The sequence below is a fragment of the Nicrophorus vespilloides genome, unplaced genomic scaffold, assembly GCF_001412225.1.
Source record: "Nicrophorus vespilloides isolate i.1.1-1 unplaced genomic scaffold, Nicve_v1.0, whole genome shotgun sequence".
NCBI classification, from domain to species: Eukaryota; Metazoa; Arthropoda; class Insecta; order Coleoptera; family Silphidae; genus Nicrophorus; species Nicrophorus vespilloides.
Window position 1 is genome coordinate 1 of NW_017098171.1, and position 17,616 is coordinate 17,616.

General features: G+C 33.6%; 4 protein-coding genes across 5 annotated transcripts; 3 read left to right on the forward strand and 1 right to left on the reverse strand.

Annotated features, from left to right (window-relative positions):
* The first annotated feature begins 3,256 nt into the window (after positions 1–3,256).
* LOC108561796 (membrane-bound transcription factor site-2 protease) lies at positions 3,257–4,849 on the forward strand. Its single transcript, XM_017919866.1, has 2 exons — positions 3,257–3,416; positions 3,474–4,849. The coding sequence occupies exons 1-2, from the start codon at positions 3,342–3,344 to the stop codon at positions 4,833–4,835; spliced, it is 1,437 nt and encodes a 478-aa protein (XP_017775355.1). The 5' UTR covers positions 3,257–3,341; the 3' UTR covers positions 4,836–4,849.
* LOC108561797 (LYR motif-containing protein 2) lies at positions 4,756–5,213 on the reverse strand. Its single transcript, XM_017919867.1, has 2 exons — positions 5,110–5,213; positions 4,756–5,056 (listed from the first exon to the last, which is right to left on the reverse strand). Exons 1-2 carry the CDS (start codon positions 5,143–5,145, stop codon positions 4,838–4,840), a joined length of 255 nt encoding a protein of 84 aa, XP_017775356.1. The 5' UTR covers positions 5,146–5,213; the 3' UTR covers positions 4,756–4,837.
* Positions 5,214–5,403: 190 nt separating this feature from the next.
* On the forward strand, positions 5,404–14,384 carry LOC108561795 (splicing factor, arginine/serine-rich 15). 2 transcript variants are annotated; one of them, XM_017919865.1, is made up of 10 exons: positions 5,404–5,650; positions 7,609–7,899; positions 7,965–8,154; positions 8,819–8,919; positions 9,735–9,946; positions 10,007–10,172; positions 10,228–10,705; positions 10,763–10,971; positions 11,101–12,475; positions 13,053–14,384. In XM_017919865.1, the coding sequence occupies exons 1-10, from the start codon at positions 5,621–5,623 to the stop codon at positions 13,499–13,501; spliced, it is 3,501 nt and encodes a 1,166-aa protein (XP_017775354.1). In that variant the 5' UTR covers positions 5,404–5,620; the 3' UTR covers positions 13,502–14,384. The 2 variants fall into 2 exon arrangements, with proteins under 2 accessions (XP_017775354.1, XP_017775353.1); XM_017919864.1 differs by having other exon boundaries at positions 5,405–5,650; positions 13,002–14,384.
* Positions 14,385–16,218: 1,834 nt separating this feature from the next.
* On the forward strand, positions 16,219–17,169 carry LOC108561787 (putative inner dynein arm light chain, axonemal). The gene is made up of 3 exons (XM_017919848.1): positions 16,219–16,598; positions 16,644–17,042; positions 17,093–17,169. Exons 1-3 carry the CDS (start codon positions 16,296–16,298, stop codon positions 17,126–17,128), a joined length of 738 nt encoding a protein of 245 aa, XP_017775337.1. The 5' UTR covers positions 16,219–16,295; the 3' UTR covers positions 17,129–17,169.
* Positions 17,170–17,616: the final 447 nt, after the last annotated feature.

Below are 17,616 nucleotides of genomic sequence, written 5' to 3' on the forward strand. Positions count from 1 at the left end.
ATGGTGCTTCAATAAGTTAAAATTTTGTATTAACGGTAGAAATTTTTGCTTCAGTTCTGAATGGTACTTCAATAAGTAAAAATTTTGCATTAACGGTTCTGAATGGTACTTCAATAAGTAAAAATTTTGCATTAACGGTAGAAATTTTAGTTTCAGTTCTGTATGGTATTTCAATAAGTTGAAATTTTGCATTAGCGGTAGAAATTTTAGTTTCAGTTCTGTATGGTACTTCAATAAGTTAAAATTTTGTATAAGCGGTAGAAATTTTTGCTTCAGTTCTGAATGGTACTTCAATAAGTAAAAAAAAATGTATTAGCTGTAGAAATTTTAGTTTCAGTTCTTTATGGTACTTCAATAAGTAAAAAAATGTATTAGCGGTAGAAATATTAGTTTCAGTTCTGTATGGTACTTCAATATGTTCAAATTTTGCATTAGCGGTAAAAATTTTAGTTTCAGTTCTGTATGGTACTTCAATAAGTAAAAATTTTGTATTAGCGATAGAAATTTTAGTTTCAGTTCTGTATGGTGCTTCAATAAGAAAAAATGTTGCATTAGCGGTAGTCATTTTTGCTTTGTTCCTGAATGATAGTACTTCAATAAGTAAAAAAATTGTATTAGCGGTAGTTTTAACTTTTAAGTAATGTTTATATATATATATATTAATTATATTATGTGAGCTTTTTATAGATTGCGATTAAATGAAATATATTGTACTTTTTTATTCGTACGATCCAGCTTATATTTAGTATTGGCGATAGATATTTTTGCTTTAGTACTTAAATAAGTTAAATAATTATTAATGGTTATACAAAATCTCTTTTGATATAAATATGCATAACTTATTACAAACATTCAATAAAATAGAGTAGTTTGAACTATTAAGTAATGTTCATATATATTAAATGAGTTTTTAATATAGCTTCAATATAATACTAGCGGTAGATATTTTTGCTTTAATACTTAAAAAAGTCAAATAATTGTAAATGATAATACAAATGCTTATTATAGTCTAACTATCCATAATTTATTATAAATATTCAATAAAATAGTTATAATTTTTAAGTAACATAGGATTATATTATATGAGCTTTTAATCTGTTGATATTAAATTAATGAAAATATATTGTATTTTTGATCCGTGCGATTAAGAACGGATCAGTAAAATCTGCTGTATGTTTCATTTAAAAATTTAATTTTTGTTGGTAGCTATCGTTTGACATTTTTAAGCTTGGATTTAGTACTAGCGGTAGATACTTTTGCTTCATTACACAAAAAAAGTCAAATAATTGTAAATGATAATACATATGCTTGTTATATTTATAAATTATTACAAATATTCAATAAAATACACTAGTTTCAATTTTTAACTATATTATAGAAGCTTTTAATCTGTTGATATTAAATTAAATAGCAGATATTGTAATTTTTGATCCGTGCAATTCAGAACGGATCAGTTAGATCCGCTATAAGTTTCATTTCAAATTTTTATTTTTGTTGGTAACTTTCGTTTGACATTTTTAAGCTTCAATATAGTACTAGCGGTAGATATTTTTGCTTCATTACTTAAAAAAGTCAAATAATTGTAAATGATAATACAAATACTTGTTATAGTGTAAATATCAATAAATTATTATAAATATTCTATAAAATACAGAAGCTTTCATTTTTAGGTTATCTTAAGTATATTATAGAAGCTTTTTATCTGTTGAGATTAAATTAATGAAAATATATTGTAATTTTTTATCTGTGCGATTAATAATGATTTGAGCAATAATATCTACTATGTGTTATATTTGTCTAGCATTTTTAAGTTTAAATGTAGTATTAGCGGTTTGGTTCAATAATTTAACATTTTAAGCTTAGATAATTTTGCTTCATTGCTTAAATAAATGGCAACACATAAACTTATATCATATAAATAACAATAAATAAATTATTATAAATATTCAATAAAATCGGGTAGTTTTGTCCTGTAAGTATGTCTTAAGTATTTTATAAAAGCTATTTATTGAGTTGAGATTAAATTAAATATAATTTTTTGTATCTTTTGATTATTTCAATTAATAAAGATAGGGACTGTATAATATGCGATGAGTTATTTTTTAGTTTTGAATTGTGTTCGTAGCTTTCGTTTTCACTTCATTTTAATGATTATAATATATAAGAAAGTACAGAACTTTTACAACAGCTTTTTATCAATTGAGATTAAATTAAATATTATTTACAATGGAACGTCGCTTAACGAGTTTAATCCGTTCCAAAAATTCAGGATTTTTACTCGTATACTGAAATACTCGTATAGTAAAACATATTCAAAAATACATATAATATGTGTACACAAGTTTTAAAAATGATGTAGCAGGCGCTCAATCCGGGACTGCTCTTCTCATCATCACTCGTAATGCGAAACGTCGCTCGTTAAACGAGTCATTTTTGTTACAATTCATTTTAATCGTTAAGCGAAATGCTCGTTAAGCGAGGTGCTCGTTAAGCGAGGTTCCACTATATTGTAATTGTTGATTCGTTTGATTACTAACAATTGGAAATGTTGGAATTGCTATGATTGATTTTTTAGATTTTATTTTTGTTATAGCTTTTTTATTGGACATATTTTTGTTACATTATATAAAGCAACTCAAATATGTTCAAATTTGTAAATGATAACACATGTGTAAAATAACATATATAATTTTTAACTTTAAAGTAATGTAAAGTAATATTTATTCGTCATTACTGAAAGCACTTAAATCAGTTAAAAAATTGTGATTAGTGACAAATAGGGACCTTTATAATATGTTAAAAGTAGATTTTTTTAAATATTTTGGTTTCATTATTTAAAACGACTTATGTAAACTGATTTGGAGCTTCCACCAGTTGCAGAAGCAAATGTAATAAACTTTGCTTGTATCAACATTAAAAAAATATTGAAATGCAACCAAACCAACACAAATATTGCAATGTTATCAATTTTTTTAATATGAAAATATTTTATTTATTACAAATCTGTAACAAATGTTACAAAATAATGATTACTAATTACATACAAACTATAATATGAATAGTAAATAAATATTTTATTTACTATTAACTATAATCATTGTCAACTTTGTGATTTTGTAACATGTACTTTAAAAAAAAAATGGCATAAGAAAAGTAAACTATATAGTTTAGTTTTAAAAAATATGTAAATACAATATTGTCTAGATCAGTTCATGAATGGCGAAGTAATATAAAAAAAATAACATTAACCTTAAAAAATTTAAATTTTACCTAGAAATTAGTAAGATATATATGTGAGTTCCTTAATATCTGTATTATTTAATAATTGGAGCTGTAGAATCATGGATATTACGATAATATTAATTTTAACTACAGGCTTCTATGCAATTTTAATGTTCTTTGATATGTTCTTTAAGGTAATTCTTGTTTAATTTCTGTAAATATTTCATAAGATTACTTTGTTATGTTTGTAGAGTTGTATGCATTATCCATATATACAGTATTTGAAGGGGACTGGGCTACAAATAAAGTTTTTCCAAATCCAATGGACTACAACAATTTTCAACAGATTCTTCTTGAGATGTGGCTACCAGACCAGATTCCTAAACAACTGGTTCCTATTAGGACTCTACATCACATTAACACTGCTCCCTCTGTCCGTATTGCTTTTGCTCTTTGGAATTGGGCAAAGTCTTTTCTTGAGCAACAATGATGAAAATTTGATCATCGAACCTATAATACCAGGTGTGAACACACCAAGCTCTGAATTGGGTTACTACAGTCTGAGCCTTATTATTTGCACCATAGTCCATGAGTTTGGTCATGCCCTGGCAGCAGTTATAGAGGATGTGCATATAATCAATGTTGGATTCAATTTATTCTTTGTCCTACCAGTAGCTTATGTTAATTTAAGCTCTGATAACTTGAACTCTTTGAATGTGTGGAAGAGACTGAAGATTTTAACTGCAGGGATTTGGCATAATTTAGTGCTAATTGCTGTGGCATATCTGATTTACAGTATTTTACCTTTTTGCTATTCGGCAGCTTTCAGAATAGATGAAGGTGTTAAGGTAACTTATTTAAGTGAAAACTCTCCTCTGCTGGGAGGTAAGGGATTCGAATTGGACGACATTATAACAAGGATCAACAATTGCCAAGTCAAGAATGAATATGACTTCAAGATGTGTTTAATACAAGCGAGGAATGAGAAAATTGGATATTGCGTTGAAACGGATATGGTGCACAATTTGGATGAGAGCGTACAGCTGAGGCAAACTAATACCGCTTTCGATTGTTGCCCACATGGAAAGGAGGATGGTATTTGCTTCGAGTACATTGAGAAGACGGACGGAGTTATGGAGATCCCGCCACATGCTTGTTTACCAGCTAGAATTATTATAGAAACTTCCCAGCATCACTGCAAGAACAGTGTTGAATGCCCTGATGAATTGCATTGCCTAAAGCCACTGCTAGAGAACAACACCAGTCTTTTCAAGATTTCTCGGGTTGGGAAGGCACCAGTCATTTATATTGGCCATCCATCTGATATTTTTCTGACTGTGAAAATATCCTCTTACATCCCCAAGTACAGTTTATCAAAGCACCTGCATCCAGATGTAATGCTGAAATTTCTAGAGTACCTGATAGTGATTTCATTTGGATTGGCTTTGATCAATGTGATACCTTGCTTATTCATGGATGGACAACATATAATCCACTGTTTGGCACAAATGTTCACAAAAGACTCAAAACCCATAGCTATGGCAATTACTTTACTATTTACAATACTTTTAATGATACACTGCATTCACTCTATTTATCTAAACTTAAAATAAAGTCACTTGGCCAGATTGAGGCTTGTCTGCAGTTCTTTCAAGCTCCTTTCTCCATAGTTAAGCATCATCTTGATAGTGATTTCGTCAGTGTGGTGTGATTGGGCTCTAAAATCGCTGCGTGCCCAGTCTCTCAGTTCCTTTCTGTGTACTTCATCAGGAACTTCTCTGATAGCTCTAAATATCTTGCGGTACAATTTCAGCACTTCCTGTCTCAGTATAAACTAAAAAAAAAATTGTTCAAAGTAATTCAAGGTATAATTAACAGGTCTATTACTTGTTTTAGAGAAAGCATCGGTTTAACATTAGCCATTCTTGTTGCTTTAATGGGTTTTTAAATAGTTTTGCAGGTTACGTTGGATGTTAGGCCACCATATTTACATGTAAACATTAATGTTAAATAGTTTTAACTGTATTATTTCCAATTAATGATTAAATTTAAGTTAAATAATTTGGTAAATCTAATATTAATATGTTATTTTGATGAAATTAGTGTTCAATTGCTTGTTTTCTAGATGGGCGATGGTTGTTGTTAAATGTTGGTAACTATTCAAGATGGGTCAGAGCTACCAATTGCGCTGGTAACGTCATTGGACGAGGCAAGCTCGCCGAAGTAAAATGGCTTGCGTTGAGTTGATTGTGTGATGAAGGCAAGCCGAAAAGAGTAATTGAATCGTTTCCAAGAGGAAGGGAAAACGGAGACAAGGAGCAGAAGGGAAGAGTTTTAGAGTGCTGTCCAGGAGGACCTGGTGGGTCTATTGGTGATCAATTTTACTGGTGGAAAAAATATGGACGCGGTCAAGTCGTTCAATGCCGAGGTATGTATGTGTGAGAGAGCTCCTTAGGAACTCAACCTTGCTCCTGCACAAGGCCCCCTCCTGTGAATCCTCCTCGAATAATCCTTGGGCGGAAGCTCCGGGGACGCCGCGCGATGTTTTTTTGTTTCGTATCGGGGCGTCCCCACGGCCAACTCCGCCGGAAATCCTCGCATCGTCGTCACCTTTTAATCAATATTTTCGCATGCTTTTACTTTTCTCTCCACGCAAAAACCGCCCCCCAAGGAGGCGGCAACGACCACCCAACCCTTTGTTTACTAGGAGACCCCCCAGTTCGTGCATCGCGACTACTGAAGTTATATAATTTATACTTCCCCTCCTTAAATCGTTAATTACAGGCACATTAAATCGTTCAATCCAAAAGATTAACGCTGTAAACTCGAAAAATAAAATACCATTCAAATCAAGACACAACAATGATTAATATTTCGAATAGTCACTAGTTGCTTTTGTTATTTTAAAAAAATACAATTTATTGCAAGATAAACAATTGAAGTGCAAACAAATTTTACGATTATAAATTATGCTTGGAACATATATATATATATATAAAACAAATCAATAGTAAAAAACAATACATGTAGTGGACATTGTCCACATTCAATATTTATAATTGCTAAATGTTTTAAGTTTTACATTGCTTTTAAATGCAATTACGTTTCAAAGTCTTCAGTATTTTAATTGAATAGTAGATTTTAATGGATAATTCCAAAGTATAGTTAAATTTTAGTCGTCCATTGTTGAATACAATTAATATTGTATTCCACATTCTAATACATTAACTACTTAATGGAAACACATAATATTCTAGTAAAACATAAGTGATTTGCAAGAACAATACAACTTCATTTTTAACGTTAGTGTTATTTGTGTATCAAATATAAATGTTTAATATAGAATTATAGTAATGAAAACATACAATTTTATTGATTTTTGCTTATTGTATTAATTATACAGAACTACTACTTGATATAAATAATAGATTATTGAATCTGTAAGAAATTTACATTACAATTAATTGTTGTTCACTTTTTTGTACGAAGTTTATTGCTTTTTCGTGGAACCACTTTGCAAACAAGTTCTGGTTGTTTACAGTTTGTTCAGTTCCTCCAATTAATACGTTGTTTAATTGCTTTATGTTTACGAATTAAACAAGACGTGGCAATGAATGTGGAACCTAAAAATGCAACTTTTCGTTTATGATTGTTTGTTTTTTGTAGAATACTACGTAAACATTGACCTATGAATTAGCACCCACGCATTCATTCAAAATGATAAATGTTTTTATCACTGGAATTGCAATCGCATTGTTTCATACTTCCTGTTTTTTTTTAAATGAGTTTATAAATCATACTCTATCTAGAGATTAATGCAATGAAAATGTATAGGTTAATTGATATAAAATTTTATCTATTATATTGTTGTATTTACGTTTTTATACTTTATTTTAAATTAATTTTAAAAATTAAGTGAATTCTTTTCATGTAGATTGAGTTGCCTATATTAACATGTCTCTATACTTAATCTTCATACAATATGATCATCAAAAACAACATTGGTTGCAATCGAAATGGAGTTTGGTTCTCTACCACCAGACGATTATCTTTCTGTTTAAATTAAATTTTTATTTGTATAATAACAAACGAGAGAATAATATCTCTTTTATGAAACCTTTTATTGCATTTTTTAGTTTTGTCCATTGTAATATATTATTTATGTAATGTATTTCAATAAACAAATATGTACATTAGTACTAAAGATGAAGTTTTCTTTACTTTATCTTTTACATAAGAGAAAATTAATTTAAATGATAATTGCTATGAGAGTATACACGAAAATTAATGTTCATAACAGTCCAAGTAATTAGTAATATACATTGTAATTACTTATATTTTTAAGTAGAATTTTTATAAATATTGATTATTGTTCTTCCTTTATAGCTGTCTTCGTTGTACGAAGTCAAGCCGCCCATCTCGAAGGCAAAGATGACGGCGCTGACTCGGGGAGCGATAAAGGCCATCAAGTTTTATAAACACGTGGTGCAGAGCGTGGAGAAGTTCATCTTGAAGTGCAAATCCGAATACAAGGTGCCTGGTCTTTATGTGATCGATTCCATAGTGAGGCAGTCCCGACACCAATTCGGAGCAGATAAAGATGTGTTCGCGCCAAGGTTCGCCAAGAACATGCAGCAGACGTTCATCAACTTGTTCCAGTGTCCACCAGAGGATAAGGTTCAATAAAATCCTACAAAATACTCAACTCATTACTAATGTATTTCTATCATCTCATTCAACAGAGCAAAGTGATAAGGGTTTTGAATCTATGGCAGAAGAACCAAGTGTTTGCGCCGGACGTGATCCAACCTCTCTTCGATCTGGCCGACCCTAATCATCCTATCCACAAGGAATTGAATGCGGCTTCGGTAGCAGCCGCCTCTGGTGCAGTCCAAAACAACGGAATCGCCTCCCAATCGGCCATTATCAAAGGTTTGTTGATGATTTCGTTTACATACGTTAAACTGAAAGTATCAAAGTATATAAATAGCGAGAAATCTATATTTACAAGCGGAAAACGCAGTATGCCAATTGCTCAAAATCATCAATAGTTCTATTATTTTTTAGGCGTTTTAATATGGTAAATGCAGTCGATTTTTGCAATTGTTTCGTCATTAGCAGTCTTATGAATTACTAAAAATTTCATTGCTACAATCGATTGCATTTGGTGAGGAAAATTGAAGGACCTTGTCATTACTACATTTCAATGTTTCATTGAAAAAAAGTCCTTTGATTTTTTTAGCCAGTTGCCAATATAATAGTTAATCAAAATCAATTCGTTGTAAATTTAAGTTTTTTGGAGGACATCAAAGGTAAGTTCCATAAAGTTTAAAATTCGCGACGAATTGTATTTTTGAGTCAATTAGTTTTGATTTATTTCTCTTTAGTTTTGCTATAAATAAAAAAGCTCTCCAGGGATAACCAACCAGTCACATATGTGTTATATAATGGGTTTACGGTTATTATTATTTTTTCTTGTGTGACTCGTTGCTAATCCGCGGATGGTTTTACGCATCTCACGAAGATGCTATTCATTTATTTTTTGGCATACTGCACGAATGTAGGCATATTGTCTAAATAAGTTGTTCGTAACTAGGTTCGCCAGCGCTACAGAAGACGCCGACGAAGACCGGAACAGGATGTAGTGCCGACCAGGCCGCCTTGGCCCAGCAACTTGGGAACATTTCTAATAATCCGGTACTAAAAATGACTATGGCCCTCCCCACGTTTGTCCTTGTTGTTGCCCTTCTCCGAGACGGAGCCCGAAGGGAGAGTTTAAAAATTACAAAGCAAACGGTCGGCGTGTGCCGCAACGAAGCATTACATTTTTAGGGAATAAAATGAACTAGCCAAGTAACAAACACAGACGGTTCTCTCGAGGATCTACCATGAATTTTCAATTATAAATCATTGGATAGAAACAGTGAAATGGACGAGAAACAAACATATTTGCATATAAAGATAAAAATCTTATTGTATGAGATCTAATCTTACCATGCATTAATTAATATTTGTTATATACCTTGTATAATTAGAAGACAAACCCTTCATAAGATGAGATACCTTGTTTCAACTAATTTCATACAATATTGAAGGTTTTATATAATATTTATTATATTGAAGTTATTAACTTAATTATTTAAAAAATACTTAATGTTATTTATTAATAAAATCAAGATAAATGTTGTCAATTGTAAATAAGAAACTAATTAGTAATTTGTATTGAATAGTTTTGTTAACAGAGAGAAAATGTGTATATTTATTCAAAGTTATGTTACTTGGTTACGAACATTTTTTTCCCCTAAAAATTTGATGAACTAAGGGAGAATCAGAAAAAGTGCATCAATTAATTATAGTTACGATTAAAAATACGAACAGACTTATTTAGACAATATGTTAATTGCATGACGCTTCTATATTGCTTTGATATGATGTGGCAAAGGTGCTTTGTATTCTTGTAGTACATTTTGTGTTGAATTGTTAATCTGTAATGCGTTTCTCATTTATTGTAGAATGCCTTGGATCCGAACACTTTGGTTCAACTGCAGCAGTTGCATAGACTTGTGCTAAGACAACAGCAACAGCAAGGCGAAGCGGGAAAACAGGAAGGACAGGTTCACTTTGACCGAAAACTATTGGACTTCGATTATGGTAGCGACGAGGACGATGATCCTACCAATCCATCACCTAAGCCCAATAACGCAGCCATTGACAACGTTGGAAGGTAAAAGCTTGTGACGCTTTCCTGAAAAGAACAAAGAGATTTATTGTTTGGATTTTACAGTCTTTTATCAAATCCTGAAGTGCTACGGCAGCTACAAACGCTCCAACAAACGATGAATAATAGTCAACCCATGCATGCTGAGTATGATTTGGAGAAGTTGCGCAAACTTCAGGAAATGAAGCAACAGGAGGAGGAATTCGATAAGCATTTGGCGCAAACATTGCCTGTGAGTTTAATAGTTAAACCAGTTGCAAAGTGGATTTATTGAGATTTTGTTTTAGAATCTGCCTTTCGCTGCTGAGTGTGAGTTTAAACCAAGTAATACCAATTCGCCTGCGCTGCCGGCGTTTTTCCTGCCAACTGGGACGGATCTTTCTCAGCCGCCACCTGGTTACAAACCTCCAGCTCCTTACGAGCTATCGCAGCCTGATGACAATGCAATGGAGTCGGAAGTAGAATTTATAGGGACCAACGATGACGTTGAGGTTATCGACATCGATCATGGCGATTCTAGGAGTCCATCGCGTGACCGATACCGTCGTCGTAGGAGTCGATCCAATGAAAGATCACGGGATCGTGGAGGAAGAGATCGTAGGTCACGTAGATCTCGGTCTAGATCCAGATCTAGATCAAGACGGTATAGGTCTAGATCGCGAGACCGCGAACGCGAAAAGGAGAAGGAAAAGGAGAAAGACCGTGAGAAGGAGAAGGAACGCAGAAAGCGCGGTTTGCCTCCAATTAAGAAAGACAATCTTAGCGGTAATTTAATTTGATTTAAAAACTTTGTATTTCTATTAATTGCTATGTTTTGTGTAGTTTGCAGCACTACGCTATGGGTTGGACACTTGTCTAAATTAGTACATCAAGAAGATCTTTCTGATACTTTCGGTGAATTCGGAGAGATTGTCAGTATCGATTTGATTATTCCAAGAGGATGTGCATTTATTGTAATGCACCGACGCCAAGACGCTGCAAGATGCTTGACGAAATTGAAAAATCACAAGATGCAAGGAAAAGCTATTACTGTAAGTAATTTGTTTTTGTTATTTATCCATTAAATTAATTTTATTAAAATTTTTCTATTTTGCATATTTTTTGTAAATTTAATTAGTTTTTATTTAAAATGTTTGTAACAAATAAATGTATTATTTCAGTTAGCATGGGCTCCAGGTAAAGGTGTCAAGGGCAAGGACCTTAAGGATTATTGGGAGGGTGATTTGGGAGTCTCCTACATCCCGTTTTCCAAACTGAAGCCTGACATCGACATGGAATTACTTGAAGACGGTGGTATGGTTGACGAAGACACCGTTCCTAATTGGCTGAAAGACAAAATGACAACAGATTCTACTAAGAATGATATTTCTGAACACACGAATTCAAGTGTCGTCCAGCTAACGGAAATTGGAACACCTGTGGGTGTGGATACAAGTCAGCCACCGCCGGTCCCAGGAGGCGGCCTTTTGCAAGCTCCACCTATGGGATTGTCTTTAGTGCCGCAATTCCAGCTAAATAACCGTCTGCTTGGTATTCCACCAGGATTAATGCCTAATGTGCCTATGGGTGTGCCGCCCCCGAGCCTAATGCCCAATCAAATGATGGGCATTGGTTCGCCTTTCGGGCAAGGTTTGCTGCAGCCGCCTATGTCGCAGTTACCTCCGTTGGACAAAAGCCAGTCCGAGGTGAGCGGCATACCCGAACAACTGTTGCCTTTTGGATTGCTTCCGCCTCAACCGCCCCCATTGGTGATGCCACCACAACATGATGACAATATGGATATTGAGATGGAAGACGCCGATAAATCGGATTCGAAACTTAACGATAGCTTCAACGGCAGCGATACACGGTCGTTAGATGAGCTCAGACGTGGTGATGGTAGGAATCATAGCCACGATAGAGATAGGGACATGAATAGGATGTTAGGAAGAGGAAGAAGAGATAGTAGAGAAAGAAGGGATAGGGAGAATGAAAGGGATAGTAGAAGCGGCGAAAGACGCGATCGGATTCCGAACAACCGTTGGGGCGATCCCAGTAGACGCGACATTAGGGATGGTAGAGACGATAGGAGAGATCGTGAGAAGGCATTGAATGATCGTTTACGCGAAATGGCCGGAGACAATTCGTTTAAAGAACAGGAACAACACAATAACCATCCACCACCGTTGCTGGAACGACCGATATTCCCTTTTAATAGCAATGAACCACCCATGGATTATGTTAGGCGAAGGCATGATGATTTTCCGTCCGAGTTTGAGGGTCCGCCGATCGAATACGAACCGCCAGTAATGGATTTTGATGGTCCTCCGATGGAATTTGATGGACAAATCAGACCTATGATACATCCCAGGGATACGTTGAGATTCGAAGAGAGAAGACGAGGACCTCTTCCGCCTGATTTTGCTTTTATGGGTCCCAGGGGACCTAGGTTCAGGCCGGATGGCTATGGCCCAAGAGGCATGTCTCCAATGATGAGACCACACATGTTCCATCCAAGAGGTCCACCTCCACCGCATATGCGAGGACCACGTCCAGGTAAATTACTAGCTTTATTCATTAGAATTAACAGAAATTAACATATTAGAGTCCATTAATTCTGAAATAAGTTTTTTACAACTTACACCTTTATTTAATTAATGTTATTATTTAATTTATCTTTTTACAAACTAACACTTAGGTTCAGTTGTTCTGAATGTAATTATTCCTGAACAACCAAACCGTTAATACTAAAATATCAAATATTTGTTCATGAAATGCAAACTTATACAGCCATCATTTCTCATACCCACTGAAATAGACTTACATTCAAATTAATTGCACACACTATATATAATCCAATTTCTAGATACACATTATAAGGAAAAACATTAAATATCTATTAGCGCTAGACTTGCACAAACCTTGCTTGCTTTTAGTATTCCTGTTAAATGTTATCAAAAAATGATTTTGAGATTGTTATTATTGTGGAATGATTGATGAGTGAAATTAATTATTTTACAATAATTATTTGGATAGTCTTTTATATTTCGGGTTGGTAATGGTAGTTGTTACGGTTTCGCAGGACCTTGGATGGATGGTGGTATGAGACCTAATTTTCCTGCTCGATTTGAAGGAGGTCCACCAGAGTTTTACCGCGGCGGTCCACCATTTGACGATTCTCCGCATCTGCCATCGAGGCATAGACCACGTCGCTTCCGACCAGATTTCGACGGGGAGCCATCCGCGGATCAGAGCTTCGACAGACCGGAGAGACGCAGCCGATGGGGAAACAACTCGATCAGTGAAGACAACCCACCATCATTGAGTGAATCCGGAAAGGACGACTGCGGTGACGTGGAGGAAGAAGTGGAGGGACAGTTGCAAAATGAGGACAATGAAGTCGTCGGCATAGAAGTTGATGATGAAGGCGATGTCGGCGGAAACACGACACCCCTTCACGACGAGCCCAGTGAGCTGGGAGGAGGTGAAGGAGGAGGCGGCAGCAACGACGAAATCGTTGATGACAAACCTTCCGCTGAGGAAGCGGTAGTCAATGCAGAAGATCCCGAGGCCGCTTCCTGAGAGCACATCACCTTCATTATAAGTATCTTATTTTTACTATAATCGATTCGGCAGATTTTTAAAGTTCAAAAGTGTTTAATTATTATTATTTTTAATTTTCATTAATGTTCATTTTTCTTTATGATTATTTTTCGTTTTTACAATTTCCTTCATCGATTCGAAACTATAGTGTTGCAAATATGGACTGCGATTTTGAATGGATTATATAAAAACACGGCTGTGATTAGTTTAATGAACACAGGTGAAACTTACTAGAAGAGAAAAAAACGACAATTATTGAATTATGGTGAGAAGAGCTGAAATAAATTTGTTATTTGATAGCTGTTGGATTTTGGTTTCCTTGAAGAGGATTGATCATTATTTTTATTTTATTGTTGAGGGTTGAAAGGTAGGTTCCATCCTGTGTTCATTTTTCGTTTATTGTCTGTGGTGAAAGAGACAAAGAGAGAGAGAGAAGGAAACTCCCGTCGCTCGGGCTCAAACTGAGCAGCGAGTGCAAGGTACTGTCTTTTTATATTCTCTTCATTCAAAGTAGATTGGTTCGTTTCCAGCTGCTGATGCATCGGTTAGTAATTGGATGCTATTACTAAAAATCGGGAATGTTCATGAATGCTACGAGCTGGAAGCGAACCAAGGCTAATTCATATTTGCAAACATTTGTATAGTAAACTCAAGTATATTGGTATATATTTATATAATATATGTATAGAGAAAATGAAGTGGACGATTAAAAAATAGAGAGAGAACGGCGACTATATATATTATATATACGAATGGTTATGTTATTGAGAAAAAGAGAGGATTTTTATTTGTAATAATAATAATTATTGAAAAAAAAGAGTGGTTCGAACGACGACGAGAGAGTTAAGATTTTTCATGTATTTTTCGTATTTTGGAATTAGATGGTAATTTTTGTGTAATTTCCTCTATGTTCTGTTTTTCTTTATTTTATTTTTTCGATTTGTATACAATTTAGTTTAACTAAATAATTATATAAATAACAATAATAATAAAAAAAAATTAAAAGCTCAGGTTCAATAATCTCTTTATTCTGTTTATATATTTTTTTGGTATCAATTGCAAAGAAAATTTACTTATTTATCCTGAATGTCAAGTTAAATTAACTGAATGAATTTATCAATTGTAATATAATTTGCTCAATAATAGTTTTTTTTTCATTTATTGAGAAGCATATCAATCAATCAACAATTGTTACTTATTTTATATTTGTAATCTATGGCATAAATCTTCTTTTTTTTTTAATAATTGGTTTTATTTATTGTTTTACTTTTATATTTTGGTTTTTCAAACACATCAACTTCGTATCGAATCTTGTGATACATAAACCAATTGAATGCATTAGAAAATCTCGAATTGGAAATTATTTTTATTCAAGTTGAATTAAGTTGCGCCATCTACAGGGTTGCGATCAAGATATAATTATGCATGCTCCCAAACTTTTTGTAATTTGCATGAGAATTTAGTAAAAATGAAAATCAACGAACAATAAAGGCAATATGTATATAATAATATATTTTTCATATATATATATATATATCTATAACTTATTTACAAATTTATTAATGTTTATGGTTAAATGAACACTAAATTATAGGTCATATATTTCTTTGACAACTAGTTTATTCTCGTACAATTAAAAGAAAATTCTGAATATAAATAAAATGTTAATGTTAAAATTTCGGATTTCTAGAAGAAAACAAAGCTATTAAACTAGAAAAGGCCTTACAATCATAAAATGGAATTAGAATATACAGTGGAACCTCGCATAACGGGCAAAATTAATTTTCAGAAAAATGATCCGCATAACGAGCGACGATAAGAAGAGAAGTCCCGGATTACGCGCCTTCTACATCATTTTCAAAACTTGTGTACACATACAAGTAAAAATGCGGAAATTTTAGAACGGATTAAACTCGTTGAGCGAGGTTCCATTGTAGTGGTAAAATTTACTGAACATAAATAAGAGTATATTTCTACTAAAATATTACAGTTTTGAATACTTTTAATTCCATAAATGTAACTCCGACTTTATGTTGCAAATATTGAATTATTCTATCTAAATTTATATCGTTTCTCAAAACATCTAAATTTTCCTAACTATACGTGACCTCTTTTAGCACTTGTCTAGGAACGCAAACTAAAATCTTACTGTATATTGTAGTCTATACATTTCAAATATTTTATTAAATATACTTTTAAATTTCTAAAATTGGATGACTCATCTAACAAAAAATGTTATGGTTGACCCTTTCCAGTCCAGTGATTCCAAAAGGAATCATTAATTTTGAATTTCAATTTTGTCTTTCGATTATTAAAACTGTTGGAAGCAACTAATGCGAATTGAAGCTAGATGTATTTTTAACAGTAGGAAATGTTGAATAATGAAAAAAAAGCAAGTACTGTGTTTTTTATGATTAAAGAAGTGCTTTTAAAGATTTGAATAAATAAAAATTGGACTGGAATGGGTTAATACTAATTTTAATAAAATATTTGATGATTTAGTCTTGAGTTATTTAAGAAATATTTTAGGTCTACAACCTTTTTTTTTGAAACGAACATTCTTTGAACGGATTATGTTCGTTTACCGATCAAATATTGCACTGGAAAATGTTTATACACATCGAATTACTAGTAAAATAAAGCAGCTGTTGTTGATTAATGTTGGATACTATCCCCATGGTTACATAATAAACAAGGAAGGATTGTCAGAAACGTCTTGTAAATTGTGCAGAGGCTAATCATTTTAATAGTCAGTGAACAATAATAATTAATAATGTCGGAGCGTATTATGGTAGACACCTCGACGTTGGTGAAGTACGATAATCCTATACTGGTTATCAAGCATGATATGTCGAGGAAGGAAATTGCATCGATTCAGCCGTGCAAAGCGAAATCTACTGGTGCCGTGACAGATGCCAAACGGGAAACGGAAGAGATCCTGAATTCGATTCTTCCTCCGAAAGAATGGGAGGAGGAAGGTCAGACGTGGAGGCAGCACGTCTCCACGACGCCGGCCACGCGTCAAGATGTGGTCAATTTGCAAGAGCAGCTCGATATGAAATTGCAGCAAAGACAAGTAAGAAGCATTTAAGCTTGCGGCATTTTGATTGAAGTATTTTAGGCGAGAGAAACTGGGATTTGTCCGATCAGACGAGAGCTGTACACGCAGTGCTTCAACGAGGTCATCAGGCAGGTTACCATTAACTGCGCGGAGCGTGGTCTGCTGCTGCTCCGAGTTCGTGATGAGATGAGGATGACCATCGAGGCGTTCCAAGCGTTGTATTGCAGCAGCATCGCGTTCGGGATGCGTAAAGCTCTGCAATCAGAGCAAGGAAAGACGGATCTTCAGAAGGACGTGGATCAGTTGAAGGATGAACGCACAGATTTGGAGAGACAGTTGGCCGATCTGAGACAGCGTGCAGAGCAGGCTGATCGAAGAGCGGCGGAACTGAGACAGGCGGAAGAGAGAAAACACGCAGAGGAGATTTCATTTCTGAAGAAGACCAATCAGCAGCTGAAGGTGCGCAACATTAGAACACTTTATTTACGACTTAATTATGTTTTCCATAGGCTCAGCTAGAAGGTATCATCGCCCCCAAGAAATAAGGATTTCAATATCGAAATTCGAGAAAAAGGAGACTATTACAATGTGAAATTCAATTACTTAATTTATATTGAAATATTTGCATTTGTGTTTTAACCAAATAAAATCGGTGGGTTTTGAAACCAACATCTGGACTTGATGAATTTTTAACATAGTAATATGATTAAATCAGGGAAACAAAAAAATCTATGTATATAAATAATATCAAAACACATCTTTTAATTAATTTATTTATTTAAAGTAATAAACGTTTTATTATAAGGCAATAATCCCAATGTTCTGATTAAATTTAATTTCCTACTTTTAATCATTTCCGTAGACCAATCAATATTTGAATTATTATATTCTCTGAAAAATATATGAAAATGTCCTGAAAAATCGATCTCTACTAAAATGTCTTAATTTTAGACTTTCAATCTGAAAAGTAGTATCCAATTTATTATTTTGGTTATGCCATTTCTTTGTATATGCTTCAAGTAGATAAATGAAG